This window comes from Ochotona curzoniae, unplaced genomic scaffold (assembly GCF_017591425.1).
Source record: "Ochotona curzoniae isolate NIBS_2020 unplaced genomic scaffold, NIBS_Ocur_1.0 contig_21, whole genome shotgun sequence".
NCBI classification, from domain to species: Eukaryota; Metazoa; Chordata; class Mammalia; order Lagomorpha; family Ochotonidae; genus Ochotona; species Ochotona curzoniae.
In genome coordinates this window covers 7,897,895-7,924,197 of record NW_024465322.1, presented here as the reverse complement: position 1 = coordinate 7,924,197, position 26,303 = coordinate 7,897,895, and the positions used below count along the sequence as shown (strand labels likewise).

Here is a 26,303-nt window from a genome sequence, read left to right as displayed (position 1 = left end):
ATAGGCAAAGCATCGCCACTTCTCATGCAAATCCTAATAGTGCTATCTATACGTACATTTTCTATACATCGCCTCTGTCTTTACATCACTCCCTTAGAGATTATCCACGTTGTAGTCAAGGGAAAGAGGATGTAGCTTGGCTGAACTTTAGAGCAAATACATTGGACAAATTATGGTAAAACCCCAAATTTCAGCTGTGGCTTGGTATGTCACCACCAGCTTTGTTCAAGTGGAAATTTTATAGGATATGGTTTTATTTTTAAGATTATTGTCAAGTGGTACACATTTGTAAGAAGAAGAAGGAAAAAAAAATGGCTGAGCAATCCTGTGTAATCTCTATCTAATTTTGCAGAATGGGAGCATCTTTGGTCTAAACGTAGGGTAGAACATGACATTACACATCCTGGAAACTGAAAATGACGCCATGTAGCTACATCAGTGAATATATAAATATATGCAAATCACTGTAGGGAATATTAAACGTTTTGATAAGGGTCAGAACGATGTTTAATTGGTACCTAGTTTTAAATATTAAGAATTACAAGAGAACATGTATACTTTTGAAAATCATGAAGTGAATTCAGAAGATTAAATATGGAGGGAATCTTTTGTTCTATGCTAAGTGTTCTCAACTATCTCCATCTAAAAATTCTTTACCGTGATGCAGAACCAATATTGCAGTGCTGAATGGAGCATTTATCATAGATTAAAGATTACAGATTCAAAAATAATATCACAAATCATTCCTGATGTGGGATTCAAAGTAAATGTGTGAAACATAAATAGTCACTATAAATAAATCCGCGAGGAAGGCTTTGCTGCCTCTGAGATTAATGGGGTTTTCGGGTGCTGAGAGTTCCAGATACGATCTATGGTTTTAAACTAATGTCAAGATGCAGAACTGATTGCTTAAAGGGCTCTTCATTTCTCCGGAATAGATTGATGACTTTAGTACAACTGAATCTTTTCATTCAAGGTTTATAATTTGGTTCCAACAGGTCTGGTTTGTGGTAATATTTACCTACTACATGAAACTATAGTCTGTAAGATTTAAGTGATTTTTAAAGCAAAAGATAGTAGCATATAATATTGTGCTGTTAAAATGCATGATTTGTTGTCATGTCACAGCAGTGGCTTAGCTTGCTTCCCTACGCCTCTCCTGGGGGGTGGGGGGACTCATCAATCCCTTGATGCAGGAACTTAGAGATCGATGAACATTTTGTGAGTCAAAGCTGTCGGAATACCCCATCCCACACACTGGTGCCAGTGGCAGTAAGCGCCGGTGGAGGAAGAGGGCTTTCTCGCATGCTGTCCAGCTGCCTGGACGTCCTCCTGCAGCTGTGTGGCTAGCTGGGCATGCGCCCTCCTAGACATGATTACGGAATGCAGGATTAAGATTTTTCGTTTCCTCTGGGCTCTCCATGGTATAATTGGAAACACAGAAAAAAAGGTTTTGGAAATCAGTTATTCGCTGTTTAGACAGGTATGCCGGCTTCCTGAACTGTGCACGCCTGTGGCGGATGGGGCCGACAGTGGAAGGTACTCCTTGCGTTAATGGCATTTTTGCCTGAAGATAAAACATTTTTGGTAGAAATAGCTTGTCATTCATTTGAGCCATTTAGTTAGAGAAGATTGGAATTCTAGAACGCTGTCTCTGCTTCTGCATGTTTTCCTGCTGTTCTGTTTTCTGGTCTTGACAAGTTTGCTATTGTCTTTAAAATTTCTTTCATTTTTTTTTTTTTTCTCACAGAATCTGACTTTTTGGTTTTTAGCTCGATTCCAAGTTGGCTTGTGTTGCGTGAAAACATCCCTCCTTTTATGTATATTAGAAGTGGATTGCAATGTAAGAAATACATTTCCCTTTGTATGTGTGCAGTTCCAGTGAAATCTGTATTTTCTTAATTTTTAGCCACATTGTAACCATAGAGATGTCGGCATTATACACTTACCTGCTCGCCCGCAGCAGTATGCTTCTGCGACCTATTGCAGCTGTCAAGCTGTGTAAGGTGTGAGACTGCCGTGCCTCTTCTGTGGCTCCCTCGCGTGGGATTGCCAGCTTGGCGGTATTGCTTTGCGTGGAGACTTTTGATCTCTGCGAAATGGCAGGCATATCAAAGTGTGCACGATTTCTCAAATTGTATTTGAAAATTCATGGGCAAACAAAGACCAGACCTGGCAGCCAATCCTAGGCCAGCTCCATGGCAACCAACACACCTGTTTGTGTTGGTCAGCAAATACTATTGCTAACACTGATTATTTTTCTTATAACTCAAGAGCATTTTGTTAATCATTTGCAAAGCTCAATCGTGAACCTGGAGAAACCAAAATAAACATGCACGTTTTTGTTCTAAGACTTCATCCCTTATATAAAATTGGAGTCTGCACTGGTCTGCATTTGGCCGATTTTCCCTGGGAGAGTGAGCCATTAGATGAACCACCTCTCTCTGTGTGCTTCTCTCTCTGTAACACTGCCTTTCAAATAAAAATAAAATAGGTCCCAGAGAAAAGAAAAAGTTTCAAAATGGAAAAAAGGTATGACATTATTTTTTAAAAAGACTCCATCTGATTCACAATTCACTTTCCACCTGGAAAAAAGGACTTTGTGACTAGGCCGTAGGATTTTTGAGTTTCTTGCTTCTTAGTTCTTGAAGCTATTACACTTTGGATTAGTTCAATTTTTAGATTTTTCTTACCTCTATTATGCAAAATTCTTTCTTCTTTTAATGCTCTGCCTCTAGCCCTGTTGTCTTCCATGTACACAAAGCAATTGCGCTATCTTTTCTACTGATACTAATATATATTTATGTATTACTTTATGGAATATATTTTGTACATCAGTTTATTTGAGTTTTGAAAAACCCATTAAAGTAGGTCTGTACGTTATCTTTGTCATATTGGTAAATATTTTGAAAGAGAAAATAGGCAATTTGCCAATAACCTTATTCGCACATCACACATGGGAGATTCCAGGGCCACACAAAATCGCATATCATTTGCATAATATTGTGTGGCTTCAAACTATCTTTTCCAAATCCAGCCTTGTCCTTCAAGCATTTCACTTCATAGGGTTCCATAAACTCTCCTTCTTTAGTTTCTCGATTTTGTCAGTACTTGAGTTTGCGTGTGTGTGTGTGTGCACATACGTGCAAATCTACAAACACGCACAGCTGGTACGAACTGCCCAGCTTTCTGCTACTGTTCACGCAGCCCTTGGACACTCCCCGCCTCTGTCTCCCCTCGATAACGTGGGTTTAGCTTAGCCTTCTGTTTTATGTAAAATTTTATACAGACATTTCCAAAGACAAATGCCTGCATCTCTCACCGTTTCAGAGTACAGTTTGCGACTGAAGCCTCACACCCTTCTCCTTTGTGTTATATATGGCTCGAGTGGGACCAAGCAGATTTATTTTTTATGTGCAGCGGTTTAAAATTCATAAGTTTTTCTCTGTCTACGCTCCTTATTTCGTTAAAGGAAAAAGCCTTGGGCCTTACCGACTTCATTCAACACAGGAAATAAACGCTTTCAAGTTGTGGCAGTGGGCTCAGAAAAATAAAGAATTTCCAAAATTCATCGCAAAAAGACTTCACCCTGTGGTACACTATCATGCCATGCTCTGGATTTCAAAGGAAGGGGTTAGACCACTGTCAGCAATTACAGAATTCCATCCTCCAAACCAAAGAACAGAACTAACCACTTCCTAGATCACGAATAACAGTAGCACGAGCTGAAACCGCGGTTGTTCAGTGCACACAAAACCACCATTTTCCTAGTCCTGGTACACGATTCTTCCTGCGTAAAATTCTGCATGAAATCGTTAGGAGGCCAAAAGTAGTTTTTTGTTAGTGTTTAGAAAGATAACTTATTTTTTCAAAAGTTTATTTAAAAAATTTTTTTTATTGGAAAGTCAGATATATATACAGAGAAGGAGAGACAGAGAGGAAGATCTTCCATCCGATGATTCACTTCCCAAGTGACCGCAATGGCCAGAGCTGCGCAAATTTGAAATCAGAAGTCAGGAGCCTGCTCTAGGTCTCTCATGAGGGTGCAAAGTCCCAAGGCTTTGGACCATCCTTGACTGCTTTCCCAGGCCACAAGCATGGAGCTGGATGGAGAGAAGGACTGCAGGATTAGAAGTGGTACCCATATGGGATCCTGGCGCTTGCAAGGAGAGGACTTTAGCCGCCAGGCTACAGCGCCGGACTCATGAAAGATAACTTATTTTAAAATCATTATTTTTGAGAAACAGTTTCAAAACAGTGTATTTTTCACATGAATGTTTATAGTATCACATTTATATAGTTCTCTTAGCATTGTGATTTTTCTGTTTATACTCCTCATGAAGTTATAAACAGTTTTGCTGAGGCTAATTCAGTAGAAGATGATTGTAATGAAAGTTTAAATTTTAACATAAGTTTGAATTTGACATATTTCTTTCCTATTGAATGCACAGTAATGCTGAATTCCCTGTGAATTAGGGCAGGTGCTGGATGGAAGGAAGACATAGGGCATCTGCTGAGCTTCTCATGTTGACATTTTTAGTGATAACAAGTGTTTTGAATCCATTTGTCTTCGGAATCTCTGAAGTTGAGTATTGCTGACTCTCATTTGATCTCTGGTGGTGTCACACTTTCACCTGTGGCTCCTGCGACAGTTACCAGAGCCAGCACGTGAAAACGCAGGATGTGAAACTTTGTATGTGAATGTCAATGAATAGGAGGAATATCGGTGTGTCTTTTGGGTCATGCATGTTCAAAAATCAATTCATTGTTTCCTAGAAAATCGCATGTAATTGAGCATCCTCTATTTTATCTAGCAGCTCAGCCCCCAGTGCATTCAGAGAATTCGTCAACTCCTATTCCATTCGCCTGTCACTGGCACTTGCTGTCTCAAAACTCCTGTCCAGATGCAATGACCTTTCCTTGCTCTACTTGGGACAGACCTACTCCCTGCTTGTGCTTATCTGCCCTGGCATTCCTCGTATCTTAGGTGATGGGTTACATAAAGGCCTGACTTTCATTTCTGTTTATCCCTTGGGTGGTTCTGTCTCTCTTACCCTCTCCCTGCTTAATTTTTCTTTACCGTAGCCCCCCATCTAATAATTTCTTGCTTTACCAATTTGGCTTATGGTCTGTCTCTCCCTGTGCACCCCATAAAGGCACAGTGAGTGTGCCTGTTTTTTTCCTTCTTCTCATTTCTTCATCCTTGCCACCTGCAACAGTACCTGACTCATTATCAGACTCCCAGTGTTTTTTTTTTCATGGTTGTTGTTGTTCTGTAATCAGATGAGTATATCTAGCATTATACAGACGAACCCCAAGTCATTAAGGGCCCAGAGTTGTGGTTACAGATGTACCTCTTATTTACCTAAAGCTATTTAGTGGTTTCACAGCACCATGTCTAAATTCACCTGCAGCATTGAGGTCTTGGGGAGGGTGAGGTTGGATTAGGGAAATGAAGATGGTTCCCAAGCATCAAACTCACAGGAAAAATGCATGACAGGACACAGGTGCAGCGCCAGGAGTCAGAGAGACAGTTCGAGAAGGTATAAACGATTGACCTCAAACCTCAGTAAATTTTACTGAGATTTTTTGCCTCTGTTGGATGGTGTAGCCCGGTCCCATCTATACAGAAAACATTTGCTGTTTTAGCAATCATACTAGGCTCTGGTTGACAGAATGTTACCTTCTCTAAATGCATGAATGTTCCACTCTTTAAATTGTCACATCCCTTCTGATGTGCATTTTCAAAACTGTCAAGGATTCTGGTATCTGCTGCCCTGCTGCTGCTTCTCAAGCTTATGATGTATCCCGTGTGTACCTTGCGCCTCCAAAAGAGAAACTGCAGGTCTAGTTTCAGACAACAAGACTTTAGCCTCCTTACTCCTCAGTCTCTTTGCCATAATACTCCTATCTGCCCAGCAGTTGAGCTCCCAGGAGCAATAATATCATTAAACTGTTAGTCTAATTTTTATGATACTTCCTTTGCACTAAAAAAATATTGGCAGTAATCTTGGGCCCTTGTTTATACAGGCACCAGTGCTGCTGGCCGCTGAGCATTTTGCAAAGCTTATTTTTTAAAGTAATTCCTTCGTGTTTTCCACCAGATGCAGAAAATTGTCAGGGATCAGAAAGAATGCCAGAGAAATATTTGTCTCCAGTTTTAGAAGAGTCGGCAAGCTATGGAAGAGAGATAATGCAGTAATTTCAGTTCCATGCGGTGCTGGAAATATGAGCAAAACAGTGGAGGATCAGAAAGGGGCTTGCAGCCTGGTAGCAGCGGGAACAGAGAGAGCGGTGCAGTTGCCAAAAGCATCGCGATGGAGCTGAGTTTTACTGATGATAATGCTGAACGATACACCTAAGGGACAAGGTGCAGATTCCAGCGCCTGACTTATGGGCCCCAGCGGGGCCCTCACACTCCTGTCACCCACAGCAGAATTAGAAATACACAAAAACAAATGTATATTATTCATTTTTATGTAATTGTTCGAGAGGAAGGCAGAGAGGGAAGTGGGCGGGTGAAGAGAGAGCAAAGCAAGTTGCAAGGAAAAGAGAGAAATCTCCCATCCATTGATTTCTTTATATTATTTCAAGGCCTGCCACAGCCAAGGTTATGTCCAGAGGAAGCTCAGAGCCAGGCACTCAAACCCTGTTTCTCTTGTGCATGGCAGAGACCTGACTGCGCTAGCCATTGTCTGCTGCTTCTCTGGGTGTGTTAGAAGGAAACGATTCCCAGCTTCTCGCTGTGACCATTGACTTCCCAGTTTGCCTGGTAAGGGAGTAGAAAGTGCTTCCCTTGTGGGAAACCTGGCTCTCAGCTTCTGCCTGGCCCATACCTGGAGCTGGAGAATTCTCTGTCTGCCCTTTATTACTAGAATACTGTTAATTTCAACTAAGTTAATAAATCTTTAACTAAAAATGTTGGCTAGTGAGCTTTATCTATCCAGCGTTTTTGGTAGGAGATTTTTTTTTTTTTCATAGAGTTGACAGGCAAAGAAAATGAAATCAGGAAACTGACAAGAGATGTGTGAATATAGTAATAGGATATTACTACAGTTACTGTTTCTTAAAAAGATCCTCAGCATGTCATTACGGCTGTCAGAAGTCTCAGACTTGCTCGTACAGAACTTATTGTTGAGAAAAGTGCATTTTTCTATTCAGAATAGCTGCTGGATATAAATATGTTTTAGTGGAGACCAAAAAAATTCATTCAGGAAGTTTCCCTGTGGGACAAGTTGTGATTTGCCAAGTCAGCGTACTAAGAATGCTGGGCAGAAAGCTCATTGAATACACTTATGGGTGAAGTTACTCCACAAAGTACAGTTCAACACAGAACATGAAATAAGTTTAAAAATAATTATTAAAGTTGGCCCAGCTTCGATCATTCTAATGGCATATCAGAAACGCAGGTTAGAATTTATCGGTGCAGTTAAAAGCAAAGCAACCAGACGTTGTGTTGGACCAATAAAACACGGTGTATGGTGGAGTACCACTCCTTGAAGATGTGTTCAGTCTGATTCATGTGTCAAGCTGATCCACTGCCCTTGTAGAGACATCTAACTGATGTCAAACAGGAGGAGCAGACAGAGACGCCTGCCAGGAACAAGTGATGGGAGGTTGTGTCAAGACACAGGAACTGCTTGGACAATTCATGTAAGCATTCTATACTGAAGCAAATATGCATTCAATGCACTAAGGACAAAAAAAGTATTAGAGGTTACCTCATTACTATACAGCATTATTATGGCCTGTCACATTTTTTGATTCGGTGTAATATGTTTTCTTTTTAATCTCAGTAGAAAAAAAATACAATTTTGGCTTTCCACAATGCCACTGTGGAAACTGTTCTTGAAACTGTGTTATTTCATCATCCTATTGAATCCTAGTGTTCAATATAGATTGGTCTTTAAAATGTACATTTTTACTTTGAAAGTGAAAAAACATGAGGGTGGACTGACTCATTGGCCCACGATTTCCCTGTGCCAATAAGAAGGAGCTGAATTCCAGGGTAAAATTCCTTCCTCGGCATGCGGCTTCCTCGAAGTGATGTCTTCATTGGCCACTGTCGTGAGGTTGTGAGGTTCTCAAGTTCCATGCTGATAGGAAAATGGAGGCAGGAGCGATTGTTGCATCTCTCCACTTAGCACACTGGCTTAATGCCCATAAACGTTACTCACATTTAGGATAGCGGTTTTGGCAATACGAGTCATCTCTTCTCCCTATTTGGATCTGGGCAGGATTCTATTGGGTTTCAGGGTTTTCCTGAAACTAGGAAAGCTACGGCCCCAAAGGTCTCAGTTTTGGCCCTGACCTTGGGAGTGAGGGCTTTCCTGAGGTGCTGAGTGAGACAGTTTCTAGGTTCCTAGTGCACTCTCTCGGGGACTGCTCCTTCAGATATATCAAGTTGTCGTCCTTGCTGTGCTCTTTTGGGAAGAGTCATTCAATATTAAGACTTGCTATGAATATAGTTGGCCTGGGATTTCTCCCTTAAACACATAATCTTCATTTCCCACATGGTATTAAAACATCTGTTCTTAAGCAGGAATGCAAGCATTTGCTTTTCTTTGATGGCTTAAAAATAATTTAAAAACATAACCCAGACAACTTTGGGAATGACTTTAGATAAGAAGTTGGGGCGGGGGAGACCAAGAAACATGCTTACATGAATTGTCCAAGCAGTTCCTGTGTCTTGACACAACCTCCCATCACTTGTTCCTGGCAGGCGTCTCTGTCTGCTCCTCCTGTTTGACATCAGTTAGATGTCTCTACAAGGGCAGTGGATCAGCTTGACACATGAATCAGACTGAACACATCTTCAAGGAGTGGTACTCCACCATACACCGTGTTTTATTGGTCCAACACAACGTCTGGTTGCTTTGCTTTTAACTGCACCGATAAATTTTAACCTGCGTTTCTGATATGCCATTAGAATGAATGAAAGACTTTTTAAAACATTGATTTGAAAGGTATTGCGTGCAGTTGACTAATAGGAAAGCTGCAACATAAGTCTGGATAGCCTTAAAAGTTTTGCAGCAGTTGCTAAGTGACTCGAGGTAAACATTAATGTCTGTGTATTTATCCCAGGAAGATTCATTGTGAATGCTATATTTTTAAAATGGTCCTCACCACAAAAACCCTAATAAGATGATTATGGTTCTCAGAGATAAGCAACTGTTTATTTTGAAAGTATAAGCAGTTCAGGACTGTTGCAAACAGGAAGTCAGCCTTTTCTAAAATAAAGGAACAAAATGGTAATGTGCAGAGTATTTAGAATAGTCATCATAAAATATAATATAGTAAGCTGTGATTGTACAAAGTCATCCCAGAGAAGCCTATACAGAAATCTATTTTTTGCAGCTAAATTTGCTGTCTTGAGCTTCACATCAGTTCCTCTGATAATTACTTCATCTGAAATCGTGTTTGTTTCTGATAATTACTTCATCTGAAATCGTCACCTGTTTGTTTGCAATAATAAAATGTAAAATACATTTGTCTGTCAATTACCCTTTCATGACATGTTGCTTTTCATGGACTGCATTCGCCAGCGTTTCGAGATGCAGTTGGGTTGCTCATGGGACTCACAATGACGCATGTGCAGTTTGGCTTTGTTCTGGCAAGAGGAAAATCCCTCCTTGGACGACGCAGCAGAGCACTGGGTCTTTGTGGTTCACGTTTTTATCTCACAGGTTGTTTCCTGGAGGTCTGAGAGGTCATGTGATACAGCAGCCTACTATGAACTTTTGCCTACTGCTGTGATCATTTGCAAAAGCTGGTGACTTTGTTGAGTAGCTCTCTCAGCGGAGTCAAGCTTCGGATGGGCTGCCTTCACTGAGGGATATGTGGATATGTGTTTAGATATTGGAAGTCTGAGATAAGAGTCTGCAGCGTTACTTTCTCTGGCCTCTGTTCTAGGCTTGCAGGCCTGGCTTCTTGTATCTTCTCAGCATCCTGCCTAGGCACCTGTTCATGCCTTGCTAAGAGATGAGCCATGTTGGATTAGGGTACGTCCTAATAACATTATGTTAGCAGTTATCTTCTGTTTTTTTTTTTAGATTTATTTTTTTTTTTATTGCAAAATCAGACATACAGAGAGAAGAGACAGAGAGGTAGATCTTCCATCTGCTGATTCACTCCCCAAGTGACTGCAACAGCTGGAGCTGAGTTTATCTGAAGCCAGGAGCCAAGAGCTCTTCCAGGTCTGCCTTGTGAGTACAGGGTCCCAAAGCTTTGTGCCTTCCTCGACTGCTTTCCCAGGTCACAAGCAGGGAGTTGGACGGGAAGCAGGGCTACTGGAATTGGAACCTGTGTCCATATGGGATCCCCCGTGTGTTCAAGGCAAGAACTTTAGCCACTAGGCTACCATGCTGGGTCCCTTATTTATCTTCTTAAAGACTGTCTCCAAATACTGTCCAACTCTGAGGGACTAGAGAATAGCAAGAGATAGGCACAGCAGTTTGAGGCAGATACAATTCAGCCCATCCCACAGCATGTGTCTCGTAGGACTTCAGATGACTAATCATGGACTGAATTCTTTGTAACACCAGAAAATTCATTTGCCTCAATTAGACATTCCTTGGTAGGGTGTTTGACTCCTTAACGGGTAGGATAAATACCTGTGTATTTTCAGTACTTTAGAGTTCTGGGGTGCTTTGAAGCTCGTGGAATAAGTATACTCTGAGGAAACTATGATTGGATTTCAAAGCGTTTTGGCAATAAGATTTACTTAGATTTTAATTGCATTTTACACAAACTTTAGGAAAATGAGGTGTTGGGAAGTTGAGGCATTTGCCCCAATTGTGAACAACTCCAGGGGAATGTTCGGGCATTTGTTGGCTCCTCGGCGATGCTCTTTGATGTCATATTGACATTCACAGAAACTTTGCAATGATGTGAAGGCGTTGGTTTGGTTTAGGATCCTCCTAGCTTTGGTTGACGTTTTAGAAAGAAGTTGTTTGACAGGACACTGCACTGCGTGGAGAACTCAGATCCCATTTCTGTCTTTGGCAATGTGTCCTCATGAAATACTAAACAGAACGTAAGCAGAGCTGTCATTTCTGCCCGGCAGGTACTTCCCTCCAGCTTATAAAAGTCAAGATGTTGTTTCAATGGCTTCTGTTACAGAGATCCAAAAAAAAAAAAGTCCTTGCCCATCGGCATGCACTGAATTGTTGAAGCGCAGCACATAACCTCGAAGTAAAATTTTAGTGGCAAAGAGAAAGTGTGAGATCTGAATTAAAGTGCACCTCTGAGGCACCCTATGCATATTTAGTTTGTTTAACAGAACCATTCTAAGTATTTTTTTTTTAAAAATACCTAACTTATCAGAAATTTGGGGGAAGTAAATAAAGGAAGAAAAGGTATTAGTCTGTACTGCTCAGTGATGTTTGGTAACCGCTCTTTCCCATGCCCGCTCTTTCTGAGAACGCACACCGTGCACAGTGAGCCACTGGGTTGTTTCTTGAGCCGGTGGGTGGGGTGACCATCATGACAAGGCCTTAAATAGAATTGGCACTTCCTCTCTTGTCTCGAGGGACTGCTCCTGGTCTCCTGGATAAGTCTGTTTATTATCTCTTCTTGTTTTGTTTTTCTTTTCAACGGAGGGGGCGGGGGAGGGGCAAACCTGGGAGACGGACTTGTGTGGTTGTGTTGCAGGGGTGTGCTTTTTAAACCTTGGTCTCATTGAGAATATTTTCAACATGGGCAGTAGTCTAGTGATTAAGAAAAGACGAGAGGCTGGGTCCGGTGTGGTAGCTTAGCAGTTAAAGTTGCAAGGATGGTTCAACATATGCAAATCTATAAATGCATTGTATCAACAGTGACCGAGTTTTTTTAAAACCCCATGATCACCTCAGTAGGAGTAAATACATTTGCTTCCTTGTGCCACAGTATTTGTATCACTTTGTTCAAAGTTTGCACGTAATGTTTCAGCAAATGTATTTACCCCTTCGTAGCAAATTCAGAATCAGCATCTTATTTTGGGGGGAAGATATGGCAGCATTTTCAGAGAGCTGGGACCAGGCAAAGGCTTTTTCCAATGCCGCCTTGAACTTATTCATGCATTACTTATTCATTACTTTTCTGCAAGTTTGCCTTTTCAGCAATTTGCATGGAAAACGGGTCGGAGACATGGAAATAGGAAAGGAAAAAGTCAAATTTTCTGTATTTGTAAATGACACGATTCTATAGGTCGAGGAACAAAAGAATGCACTATTGAAGCATCTACTTTTTGTGTATAAAGTATTATTTTATTTTCACTTTTTGTTAACTACTGATTAACATATTTTCATTGGTTTAATTGGCTGTTCAAACCTATGGGCTGGAATTTGCCAATTTTCCTTATTTGTCTTTTTTTTTTTTTAGTATCAATTCTGGGTATTAATCTTGTGACATGTATGTTCCACCAGGTGTTCATATATTGTCTGTTTTTCTTGATTTGCCCGCCACGTCTTTTGTACGTCAGACATATTGTAAGCAAACGTATACACATGATCTTTTGAAGGCATTTTTTGTCTTGCTCATTTTTCTCCCATGTCAAAAGACTCTCCTCTACGTTCTGCTCTGGTTCTTATAGATTATTTTATATGAAGTTTTACACTCATCTAACACTATCAAATGATATTTTCCAAGCTGATGAAAATGAAAAGTGAAGAAGAAGTGGAAAACTTGGGAAATTATATCACAGTTCCAGTGCAGCTGCATAGCTGAGCAATGGAGATATTTTCGTTTTTTTTTGTTTTGTTTTTTTTCGTATCAGCAAGATGCCCCCATTCGCAATGGTTTATGTTCATGGAAATTCTGTCGTGTTCATGAAGTTCACGTCCATGAAGTCCTTGAGCAGTAATGACTTGTACCTTGGGTTGAGAACAGTTTCATGCTGTGTATGTCTTCAGGCTGGAGTCTCTGTAACTTTGTGCGCAAGTCCAACGGGAGTGCTTTGTCCTGTTTCCAAGTTAACACAGGGCTCCTTTCCCTTTCAGCAATTCCCAGAGGCTGTGAGCCCCTCAGTGCTGCCTCCGGCTGCATTGCCGCTCGACCTGCTCAACAATGCTGTCACGGCCTTTAGCACCTTGGAGGATCTTATCCGCTATCTGGAGCCAGACAGGTGGCAGCTGGACTTGGAGGATCTGTACAGGCCAACGTGGCAACTTCTTGGCAAGGCTTTTGTTTTTGGAAGAAAATCCAGAGGTAAGCTCCCCTTTCAGATGAAGCCCTCCTTTAAAGCTGCTGAGCAGCGAATGGTTCAGATGCTTCAGCCACAGCTTCTAAGCGGGAAGAGTTGGAAATCCTTCAGTGATAAGTCTAAACAAACTCATTTTCTTATCATTCAGGCATAACATGGAAAAAGTGTACAGAGAAAGAGGCACTTCATTATAATTTAGTGGACTTCAAAAATTCAAAAAGGATACTTCTACTGAAAAATACTGCAGTTCTTATCTTCACAGAATACCATTTTTGTGAAGTCTTCCATTGCATTTTCTATGGATGATTGCTTATGAAATCCTAGCATTTGAAAGACACTGATTTCGATTTGCAGGAGCCATGAAGCCCGGTTTGGGGCTAGTAATGGGAGATATAAAAATAATTACTGCTCACTACATCTCACATGGGTCAAGGTATCTCAGTTTCAATAGCCTAACACCAAAAAGTTCTAAATACTTTGATACATAGTAATGGCTCTCGAGGCAAAAAAAAAAAAAAATGACCTCAAGGAAGTCACATTCTGATGACATTTGTTTTCTATAAAAAGTTGCTTTTGATTCTGTGATCATATCTCCTTTTAAAAATGAAAGTGCTGGTGATTAAATCTAATTCCACATGGTCTAGACATTGGAAATAATATTCCCTGTATTTTCGACGAGGCTAGCTCGATTGTCCCAATGCCATGAGAGTCAGAACAACTCTTATCATGGACACAAGTGAATATGTGTAATAACTGAATCATCATAAAGTAGGAAGAAAATCTGACTAACTCTGTCATAGGCATTAAAATGTGCCCTTGGTCACTTCAGAGGATGGAAGCATCTTTGGTGAATTTGAGACATTCTTCAGAATAGATTGATTCAGACTTGCTCTTCTTAATCTTGTGAGAAAAAACTGGATTCTTGCCTTTCCCACATGGAGAGCCACAACCCTTTCCGGCCTGGAGCTTTCCTCTTAGCAGAGCTTGTTCTGGCTTGCCCAGTGTTGGTGTTTGGCACGCAGGCAGATGTGGATTCCTCTTGGCAGTGGTTGCCAAGGACGGCAGAACCCTGTCCACATGCTGAAAACGAATGCATATTTGTAAGATTTGATCTTGATGAGCAACTTGCTAAGTAAGTTCTGAACGACACTCCCCATCCCTCCCACTTAGGCAGAGGAAAATGAAAATCTGGGAGACGAGCTCAAACATCCACGAGTAGAGCATTTGTGAGAAAATTCCAAGTCTGCTAGCACCTTGATCTGTAAGAAGCAAGGGGATGAAAAGTATTAATCTCTAGGTTCCATCTCAGAAATCTCAATCTTCACCAGGCCCTATGCACGAATCTTCAAACCTGATGCTCCAACAAGACTTGGCCAGAGGCTAGCATGCACTCAGAGCATTCCGCGCTGAACACACCTTTCAAATCTTCATTTAACACTTTCCAAATTGAAGCCTTTTGCAGTTTGCCAAAACTGTTAACGTTTTAAGCACATAGTAAGTGCGAGAAAAGCAGTGTATATTTTTGGAACTCTACGTAAACTAACGTGCAGGTGTGGGTTAACATCCATGCAGACGAAGCCAACTTGCATCCCGAGAGCCTTTGTACAGAGAGACAAGGAGGAACCCTTTTTAAAAGCTTCTAATTAGACACTGAAATAGATTTTCCACAGAATAAACATATCACAGTGTTACCACATTCATCTTAGAAAGACCACCCTCAGATTGCATTAAAGTAAGAGAATATCCTTAGATCAAGTATCTTAAAGGAATGAACAACTAACAAAGAGAAACATGGTCATGATTTTTTTTTTCTGTCAGTGTCAGCCTTTGTGGTAAAACTTAACAATATTCATAATATTTGCGCTAGGAATAACGACATTGACTGGTGATGTGTCCAACGTCTTCTTTATTGAACAAGGAAACAATACCTGCATTGTCTTCAGAACCAATGATGGAAAGGAGGAAGAATTTGAAAGCAGACTTATATTTTATAGTGATTTCACAGGGGAAAAAAATCTTAGTTATCCTACAAAAATGTCTAGTTGGGCCATGATCTCTTTTTCCTCTTTGGTATTCTTTCTTGTTTATTTGCTTTTTTGTCCCACTGTATTTCTTTCTTTCTTTCTTTCTTTCTTTCTTTCTTTCTTTCTTTCTTTCTTTCTTTCTTTCTTTCTTTCTTTCTTTCTTTCTTTCTTTCTTTCTTTCTTTCTTTCTTTCTTTCTCTCTCTCTCTCTTTCTCTCTCTCTTTCTTTCTTTCTTTTTTTTGCCTAGAAGTTCTGGACAACATGTGAGAATTTATGACACAAGATTCTAGTTGTATGATTTATTTTAATGAAGTTTGTGTGAATTTAAAACCGTAGGAATGGGAGACATAAGTTTCAAATATGATGTGTGCCGGATTTAAAATTCCTAATTGCATTCTTAGCCCACTGTGGACTAAGTTCATGTTTTTGTTTTTTAATTCCTTGGGTTTGGGATTTTTATTCAGATGTTGTTACTGCACCAGAAAGTTTTTTTAAAAGTCAGGTTTTTTTTTTTTCCAAGTCAAGCTTAACTAGTACTTAAAATGAGTTTTTGACTTTTTGTCAAACATGATAAATGAGTGGCAGCTAAGGTGAAAGTGTGTTGAAGCTTTCCCATTGTAACAGGTACCACAATTTAGTTCCCTTGGGAAGCCAATCTAGCCTTTTATTGTGAGTTAGTAAACATTTTAAAGGGAACATAGTCTCTCTCTTTTTTTATTTCATGAAATAATGTGTTTAATAATGTGTCTATTTGAGGTAGGTGACTGGCCTTTGAAAACTAACAATTTCATAGATTCTTAAAAGAAACAAACATCTTAAACATGGAAAAATTTGACAAGCAGATTTTAAGTTTGTACATGTCCTAAAGTTTTTCTTGCTTTGTGTAGTCACTTCTAGGGAGGACTTTCAAATAGATCAGTATGTGGTTTTAACAACAAAAGAGGAATGTATGCATATACTGTTCAGCAAGATGATATCAGGAAAATGTGACATCATTTAGTATAATAATCTCATTAACTTTACTAGCAAATTTGTTGGTCTCCTCAAGATGCTGCTAAGGACGAACTCACTTGCTTTTAAATTTTTCAAAGCTTTGCTTTCACAGGACCATTTTCAGATGAAAAAGGAATCATTCACATCCATGATTTTCTACTACACTGAAAGAGGATTTTTAGCTGAACTGAGTGTTGAAATGGGCACTTTGAGCTAGCACTGCCTGTAGCTCTCCGATAATTCACCTTGGTGTAGTCCATTCTGTTGTGCATGTTTGTCATTTATAATTACATGTGCATCATCTTATCCTCAATTTCATGGAAATGCTCAAATCACATCCCTTTCACAGTTCACAAAATCCTGATTGTGTGCATGATAACGCCATGAAAACAAACATTTGGTTCTTAGTTACCTTGCCATTCTAACAATAGGGAAGAATTTAGCAAATATTTTGTAATGTTTACATTAACATTTTATGATATTATTTATTATATATTATTTACAATAACATTTACATTGTGATTATTTCCAGTAAAGCCATCTTCTCCTGGAAAGCATTTTTCCTTCAGTTCATAGTTCTGTGTTCCAAATGAATGAAAAGGTTTTAACAATATTTATTAGATAATTTAAAAGAAAACTAGCTTTGAAAATACAAACCTAAAGCAGTTTTCGTTGCCTGAAACTCTTCAGATTTTTTTGGAGTTATTTTATTTGAAGGGTCCCAGAGGGGGACAAAATAGGCAGGACTATAATACGGAGATCGTAATTGTGGGTATCCGTCTTATGAACTAACTGATATTCATGTGTTAGTTATAAATTTATACTAAACATGACATTTTGCTTTGAAATAATTTTCTTAAAGCACTCTCATTTTGTAGTTAAAAACGGTGATATTTCAGGGATTTACTGCAGCCATTGGAAGAAAGAGTATTTTGTTTGGTCTTCACAATTAGGTATTCTTTTCAAATAAAGCACAATATAGTTAAACAACTTTCTGAAAGAGTAGACACAATGGTTATAAATTAGGCGTTTCTTCCATCTCTTAGCAAGGGAAGGATAGAAACCCGAGGGAATCCAGTTAATCTAAATCTCAGTGTGTTTGAAGCTGTGCTTTTCGACAAATGTTGAAAATGTATAGTTTAGTCACTCCTGGTCCACTTGAATGTCTTCAAGTGTTCTTTTTTTTTTTCAAATGTGTGTTATGATTCCCTCCGTCTTAACGATTACATAGAAAGCTTTGTTGACAGGTTGCACTAACTTGTTCTTCATTAATTATATGAGCCTGTAGTCCCTTTAAAAATTGTGCTGGCTTTTAAATCAAAGCATTCATCCTTTTACATTCTAGTCTTCCCTCCAATGCTCTCCTTGTCTACTTTTTTTTTAAACTAAGGTTAAAAGGAACAGCCTTTTTTTTTCTTTCCTCTATAAAGTTTCCTATTTATAGCTCTCAACTGTCTTTTTGGCTCTGTTCTTAATATTGCACAACAGCATCTCTTTATTGGTCACTTAGTCATAATGAAGAATAATGAAGCTTTGTTTACAATGAAATAGAAAGTTCAATTTGTGAACTGTATAGCCCGAAAAACCTAGTTAAAATAAGAAGGAATATTGTTGGGGCGATTGTTCATGAAATAACTAGATTTTTTTTTTTTTTTTGTAATACAAGGAGTTGAATGAAGTCCATTGAAGCCTGCAATGTGGGCATCCAATCCCCTTTCATTTCTCCTGTGTCTTTTAGTGGTGGATCTGAACCTTCTGAAAGAGGAGGTGAGACTTTACAGCTGCACACCGCGCAACTTCTCCGTGTCCATAAGGGAAGAATTGAAGAGAACCGATACCATTTTCTGGCCAGGTTGCCTGCTGGTTAAACGCTGTGGTGGAAATTGTGCCTGTTGTCTCCACAACTGCAACGAATGCCAATGTGTCCCCAGCAAAGTCACTAAAAAATATCATGAGGTGAGCATCTACTTCTCCAGGGTTTAATCCAGTGACTTGGGTCTCACAATGAAGCAGCTCATTGAAATTGGATTCATGTTTTGGGTGGAGATGTAGGCTTCATGGAAAAAAAGCAGGTCTACAAATAGTTTGTTTTCATTTCTTTTTTCCAAATCAAAATCTTATTTAAACACCTGAGAATTAGGGATTTAAAAAGCTTATACTTCTAATGTACATCCAGGGTGGTCAAGGAAGCTTTGCTTTGCATACAAAAAAAAAAAAATATTTAGAAGGAAAAAAAAGACAAATTTTTTCAAAGTTAAAAATTTTCAAAATATGAAGGGAAACTTTCCAAGATCAACTGGGGGACGAATCACAGACTGTTTTGGAGAAAGATCTTTGGTATTTCTTTTATTTTTCAGCCAACTTGGGCACGTGCCAGGAGTCACATTCATAATTTTACCAGTCATTGTTCCAAATCATGCAGATTCAGATAGCTTGCAGAGCATTTTACAGATTGTTTATTTCTCATGTCTTTATACTCAGGATTTAAGGCAATCTTATTATGATACGTTCCGATTCATTGTCCCCAACGCTGCAGCATTCCCATCAGTGCTGGGAAATGTTCAATCCCAGCTCATCTTTTGACTCATGACACGCACGGCTGTGTTCACTGGGGAGATGCCCTTTCTCAATGAGTTACCAAGTATTTCAGCAGAAAAGTTAGATGATGTAAACCCCACATCTGTGCTTTGGGTCTCATCTCATCACGCATTCTTTTCCTTACTTTTAATGTTCCCACCACACTGAGTCATAATACAGAACAAATATCTACTTCGTAAGTACAGTGGTTTTTATACTCCGAGAGACCTCAGTAGAATCTTCCTTGGTTAACTAATCTACACGTAAGACTTCATAGGATTTGCTTTGTCTATCTTTGCCAAGTTGTACTGGCAGCTGAAATCCTGGTTTATCACTGATTTATTCTGCCAAGATCCCCCAGTGGCCTGGGTCATCTAGATCTCCCACATGGGTGTATGGACCAGCTTTTGCTGCTTCTCCAGGCGCATAGCTGGAATCTGGATTGGAAGTGGAGCAACCAGGACGCTAACCAATGAAATGATGGTGTTTCAGGCACTAATCCATTATGCTTCCATAAGCTTCTATGTTAGAGATACAGAGGCTCCTACAAGGTTTCAACTTAAACAGTCAAGGATAGCAGTGCTTGGAGCTCCAAGCAGGTCTTGCTACTACTCCAAATTTGGGAATCTAGAAAAAAAAAAAAAAAAAGACACACACACAAAAAACCTTACCATGGTAGTTTTAAAAGAACATTAAAATGGAGATGCCTTAAGGGTTGTACATATATCAGAGCTGCTTGGCATAACATGAAAGCATGCAATGAGAATGTGGAGTGATCTTTTCCCACCTAAAAATCCGTTCAGTTTTGCAGTTGCTAAGCAAGTATTATGCAAAGTTTATTTAAGGAATTACTGCAGTCAGTAACAAATTAGCATTTAAAGCTTCCATTCTAAGATCTATAAAACTCAGACTTGACATATTAGCATTTTAAAACTAATATATCAGACGCTGAGTCTGCATGGTAGGGAGGGTCAAACTCAGTCCCCAAGGCAAGCATATCGTCCTCCATGCTACCTTTGTCAATGTCTTGTAAAGCCAGCTTAGCTTAGGATTCTCCAGAAAGTTGCTGCACATGTGTCATATCTGCTTCAAACGGGGCTGTGGACAGATCCTTGGGCTCAATGGCCTTCTTCTAGAATGACATTATTCCATGATTTCACAGTCTTTGGGTGAGGTGGGTTATATATTAATGTCCCATACATGTGTGTGCACCTGCGTCCACACTTCACTATAGATGTGTGTCTATCTCTGTGATGTCCTGTTAGTTTCTCTCAATGTCTCCCAGATACCAGTAAGTGTGGATATATCAGGTACATAGTCCACATTTCTAATGAATATTTCTGATGGCAAGAATATTTCATTTTTATGCATTAAATTTTCAGTGATGCATTTGTAAAATTACCGTATAGAAAAAAAGATTATTCATTTACCATAATTCATCATCCTTATAAAAAATCCTGTATTGTGGAAATAAAGTTTCAGCCTAGTACTTCCTGTCAACACTTGGGAATGTTTTAACATGACCTAAAACTGCCTTACTGGGTGGTTGATAATCATTAATCTGAACCAAGAGGTTTAACTAAGTTAAAGAAGCACTATGATGAGTTTAATTCTTTTTCATGATTATTCAGATTTCAGCTTGAAGTCATCCCGCCTTACAGAAATAATGCATAGGTGTCATAAAAATTCCAGGTTCCTGTTTTCCGCCTGGCCCATCCCCAACAAATGCAGCTACTTAGAAAGTGAACTAACCAATGGATTTCTCTCTCACTTTCTTGGCGCAACTCTTGTCTTTCAAATTTTTAACACCCATAATGGCTGAACGAAACACAATAAAAATGGTATAGGAAAGCAAATGAAGGATTAATTCAGGCCTAAAGACTTGAGGCATCTTCCACTGCTTGTCAAAGTATGTGAACAAGTAGCTGTATTAGGAGTTGAGCAGCTCGGAATCCAATCAGCTCCATTGGAATCGGCAGCTTTACCTGCCATACCATAGCAATGGCCCAGCCTCTCTTGTGGCCATGCTTGTCCCTCTTGTATGGAAACCATTTTAGCCAAGCAGATACATTTCTTTAACAATCTTTCCACCCACTGAACAGAAGTTTTCATAAAAGCAGTCATTTGCTTCTACATGTATAAAGTTGGACCTCACCTGTTCCTTAAACAGCTTGCTAGTGGCTTCCGTGTCCGGTCATAACTAGTTAGTTCCTCCTCACTGAGTATGTCCAGACAGTAATCTCCTATTTCCTTCTCTGCGTCTACTTCAATGGGACTTTAAAGACATTTTTATTAGAGAACTTTTACTAGTTCTGCATTACTGTTCATTTCTCCTCATTTCTAACAAATCTAGTGATAATAAAAAAACTAAGAAAACTGGACAGTGTAGTGCCTGAGAACACTGCACAGCCAGATACCCCAGTGTTGAATCCACTGCCTGTACCCTGTGGGACTTGGACAAGTTGCTTAGCTCCCTATATCTTGGTTCTGCTCTAAACCTTAGGTCTGTTTGTTTTGAGGAAAAATGCACATAGATGGAATTGATGGAAGAAAACGTGCACATGAAAGGCAGCAAGCACAGGAATTATGTCCGTGCTGTAATTTTTCTTACCCGTCCAACCTCGTTCCAGAAACAACCTACAGTGAGAGTATATCTCAGAGGCAATTTGATCGGATGCCGCTGTAGATTGCTCAAAAACATTTAATACCAAGTTTAGTAGACTTTTTCTAACAGTTCTGATACAAGAAAACATTTAGAAAAGATTGGATTCAGTTTCACATCAGGGTAAATAGAGTGGTGGCCATTGCTTTGTTCTGCAGTTATGAAATGTCTTAGCGACTCTGAAGGCTTACTGTTTCTGATAATTTTTATATAAGACTTTGAAGTTTATCTCTCTAGGAAGAAAGTTACTAAATAAATGGAAAGTATGAGTAGCGATATTCTAAGTCTTTATACAATGATCTATTACTAATAATTCAAGTTTGGCAAAGGTACAAACAACAGCTGGTCTCTCATGTGTAAAATAGGGGTAATAATTGTAAATTACTTCATAGAATTCTTGTGAGTTAAAGTATGTGAAAACATTATTATTGTGCCTGGCACCCAGTAAGCATTCAAAAAATGTTAGCTAATTAACGTCTGATATAACCACATGAGTTATGCATAGTTTTCTCTTGGTAAGTCTTTGAATGAAGCGGTCATGAGAGCTGACTTGCCTGTCTGAATCGGTGAAAATTTACAATAATAGGTTTCAGAAGTTGCCGTCTTAAGTTATCTGTGCCGTATCAAGAAATCAAAAAATGCTAGTCAACTTCGCATGATGACGTGCACTGAGCACGTGTCATGTCCACAATAAGAAAGAATTCAATATGCTTGGATGTGTAACTACTGTCAAACACTGAAGTCCCTAATAAAATGCACAGCCACATCCCTTCATTGTAGAGCTGAAAAGAAAATGTGTTCAGTATTGGCGTCTGTTTTGCTCTGTGTGTGTGTTTATTAGAAATCTCCATCATCCGAACGGAAACCTCCTTGAAGTGCACAGTAGGATCCAGCTGCACAAAGTGAGCTGTGACTGAAACCGGTGTCTATGAAGTACATCTAATCCATCTCATCAAGTTTATAGAGGACTTGAAGTGTAGCCAAGAAAATTAATGAGTGGCATCACTGAGCAGGCTCAGCTGTGCCGTGATCATGTTTCTTTGCACAGTACTCCTGTACTTGAGTGCATGGCTTCAAGGATAAATATTTATTAAACGTGGGAATAAATGAATGGGAGAAGAATCCAACAAGCCGAAAAATGCCTTGTGCCTTAGTAGCTCCAAAATTCTTGAGGTGAAATTTTTCACTCGTACAGTTAGATAAGCGGAATCCAGAGTTTCATTAGGAGTCCTCCCAGGTAACGTGTGTTCTTTGTTCCAACTCCGTGAGATTCCACATTGTGGACAAGGTCATGTCGAGCAGTGGCGCTGACACTGCAGTTGTGCTTCGGTAGGGAGTTTATTCAAAGCCTGTCCTGTTCACTGGAAGTCAGACAGCTTGTCTTAGCGTGGCCCACCATTCTCTTCTGTAGCATTTCTTATGCATGAAATCAGTATTTACAGACATTCGTTGTAAAGGTGAATTTCCCTTGTTCCTTTCCAGGTCCTTCAGTTGAGACCAAAGATCGGCGTCAGGGGTTTGCATAAATCGCTCACGGATGTGGCGCTGGAGCATCACGAGGCGTGTGACTGTGTGTGCAGAGGGAACACTGGGGGGTAAAGGCACGCCCCTGGCCCTTTCCTGGAGCTGCACCGAGCAGCTGATGCGATAGAGAACTTAGGCATGATCTCCATCCATAACCTCACTTGTTTGCTTCAAGATCCTTCCATCTTCAGGATTTGCAGCGCATTCTGCAAGAGGAGATACCACAGGAATTAGGAGTTGTGCAACAGCTGGTTTAAGAGAAGGCCCAAAGGACAGAGAAAAGCTCTTCCATCCTGGGAAAAAAGTCAAGTGTTGTGGACCATTCGCTGGTTCCAGAGTCACCATGTTCCCATGTCACTAGCTGCCTTCTGTACTTACGTGACGAGATAGGACAGAGGGACTGTGAGTAGGGACTCCTGCTGCCCCCTTCACAACCCTGCTGTCCTGAGCCTCAAATCACAGAAGATCTGGAAATGTTCCCTTATATTCACATATGTAAACCAGAATTTTCTATGTTCTACAAGCTTGGTTTTTAAAAAGGAACCTGTTGTTAGGAATGACACACGTGTCTTGCTGAAAAGAAAGACTGGATTTTCCATATCTCTTAACAGAACCTCTGCCATTTAAAAGAAAAGAACTATGCTGACGGTTTGGAAGAGGCAGACCTTGAAAGAGTGGCCTTATCTTCACTTTATCTAAAGTTGGTTTATTTGTTTTATTGTGTACATTTTATATTCTCGTTTTGACATTATAACTGTTGTCTTTTCTAATCTTGTTAAATATATCTATTTTTACCAAAGGTATTTAATATTCTTTTGTATGACAACCTAGATCAACTATTTTTAGCGTGGTAATTTTTTTTTCTAAAAAGAATGGTTATAGCCAGAGGAACAAAGATGATATAAAATATTGTTGCTCTGACAAAAACACATGTATTTCATTTTTGTATGGTGCTAGAGCTTAGAGTAACCTACGTTTTTAAAAAAAAAAAAAAGAAGTGGGAGGTCCACAGATTGGTAAGTTGGTAACCTATTTTTTTGAAAAAGAATTCAATGATTTATCTTCCACCCCTCTCATTGGAGATGCAAGGAAACACATATGGAAATAGACACACAGTCATTGCTAACCTAGCAATTGTGGGCAAACTGTGAGCCTGGCTCAACAGGACATAAAACACGTTGAAGCAAAGACTTGGCAGCTCCCTGACAAAGCATACTCTACTGTGCTGTAGGGACACATTCTATTTATTGCGATGTTACAGTTTTATTATCTTTAAACTCTGTTCCATACACTTGTATAAATACATGGATATTTTTATGTACAGAGGTAGAGCCTTTAACCAGTCCACTTACTGTACTCTTTGGCGATGGACAAGAAACCCGGTAAAAAAAAAAAAATTCTTTGCTTGTAAAATGCTTTCTATTGTGCCTAGGTTATGTGGTGACTATTTTAATTAAAATTGTATGAAACTCATCAAATAAAAGAATGTGGCTATTTTGGGGAGAAACTGTCTGTGTGTCTGGGCGCATGTGTCTGTTCCTGTGTGCATACACACATGCAAACTTTCTCTCTTCAACTTCCTTCAATGTTGAACACATCTTTGTTGTCCTCACTGGTTTTCCTCATCATTTTTGCTAAACTAAATCTCATCTGACCTGAAAATCATATGCGATTGGCAATAGGTGACTCATGATTGCTCAGTGATTGCCTCTTTGCAGCCCAAAGCTGGGAAGAAGGAAAAACCTTGTAAGTTTCTACTCGTGTCTCCATATTCAAAGGCAACGACTAAATGGGGTGAGCACAAATTGATTTATTCTGAAAATGTTTCACATAGCCTATTTTTTTAAAGAATGGTGCCCAACAGGGATGCTCTGTGAGGACCAGTGTCTTGAACTCCCTTTTCTCAGGGATTGAACCTCTGAGCAACGTCTGCTGCCCAGAACCAGTCAGCTTCAGACCACTCTCTCATGTTTCAGATTCTGCATCCTTCACTCCTGCCCTTCCCCAGTCACATAAAAAATAAAGAAATCACGTAAGTAGAGATGCACTGCTTTATTTTCTTATATTTTACTATTTGGAGCCCTACCGAATAGAGCACAAACAGAACTTTAATGACCCCCATAGAAAATGTAGGACACTTGACAATTTATAGCTCTTATCAGCATCGCAAAGACTAGGAAATCTTAGAGCAAATGATCTGTTTAATGATTTAATAGCAGTTCCAACCTTGAACTCACGATACCTTCTTTCACTCCTTTTAAAAAGTGTTTATGTTTTATTTACCTTAAGATGTTAACAGGTAAAATAAATTAGTCTGTGAAGGGAGCTGTCACTAGAGAGAAGGGTATGGGAACTAACCTCACTTAGTTATAGACATGCTGTGTTGTTGACTTAACAAAAGTAGCCCTTTGTCATGTGTGTCCTAGTTCCTCTGAAACCCAGGAAATATGGAATTGACTGTATCAATTCCAGGACAACTGCATGTGTGCATATTAAAGAATGAATTTGGATCCGTTCCTCACACCGCATAAAAACATACTCCCAAATGAGTCAAAGACACAAACGTAAGAAACAAAACTATGAAATTATTGGGAAGTCATCTGTTTAAAAGAAATCTTTCATGTCATTGAATTAGTCAGTGGTTCTAAGATACGACACCAAGAACACAAGAGAGAAAAGAGAAAAAAAATGGACCATATCATCAAGAAACAGTAGGCTTTCAACCTCGAGTTAAAGACATCTCCATTCCTGATTAGAGTGCTGAAGTTGAAATTCTACTTCTGGCTCCTAACTCCAGATTCTGGCCATTGTAAAACCTGGGGCACAGTGGTAATAGCCCAAGCAAGTGGGGTTTGCAGTGTCCTCACAGGAGACTTGATGGACTTACTGGCTGCAACCAGAGCCTACGCCCAGTCATTGTACACAGTTTGCAGCACACTTGCCCACGAGAGTTCTCATTCTCCCTCATTTTGTCTTCTGCCTCTCATTAAAATTAAATAATTTGGGGCTTCATCACAGAAAGGAACATAAACGTAATCAACCCTCATAATAAAGCGAAGATATTTTCAAATCATATCAGATTAAATTCTCATATCATAGTATGTAAATGGTTCCTACAACTCAGATAAAAAAGCAACGCAATGGAAAAACAAGCAAAGAGTTTGAACTAGGTATTTGGCAAGGAAAATATACCAATAGCCAGTAAGTACACAACATGCTAGTCCACGCTGAGGTCACACTGTGACACAGCAAGTTCAGTTATGCTGCTTTTGATGCCTTTATTCCTTGTTAGGGTGCTGGTTCAATTCCTGGCTATTCCAGTTCTGATCCAGATTACTGTGGG

At 39.6% G+C, this 26,303-nt stretch overlaps 1 protein-coding gene across 1 annotated transcript in view; it reads left to right on the top strand.

Annotated features, from left to right (window-relative positions):
• Nucleotides 1-24,455, top strand: part of PDGFC (platelet derived growth factor C) — a 111,775-nt gene extending 87,320 nt beyond the window's left edge. The window contains exons 4-6 of the mRNA XM_040971320.1: nt 12,978-13,185; nt 17,936-18,153; nt 22,919-24,455. Coding sequence (XP_040827254.1) covers nt 12,978-13,185; nt 17,936-18,153; nt 22,919-23,035 — 543 coding nt within the window. The 3' untranslated portion in view covers nt 23,036-24,455. The remainder of the gene's footprint in view (nt 1-12,977; nt 13,186-17,935; nt 18,154-22,918) is intronic.
• Nucleotides 24,456-26,303: the final 1,848 nt, after the last annotated feature.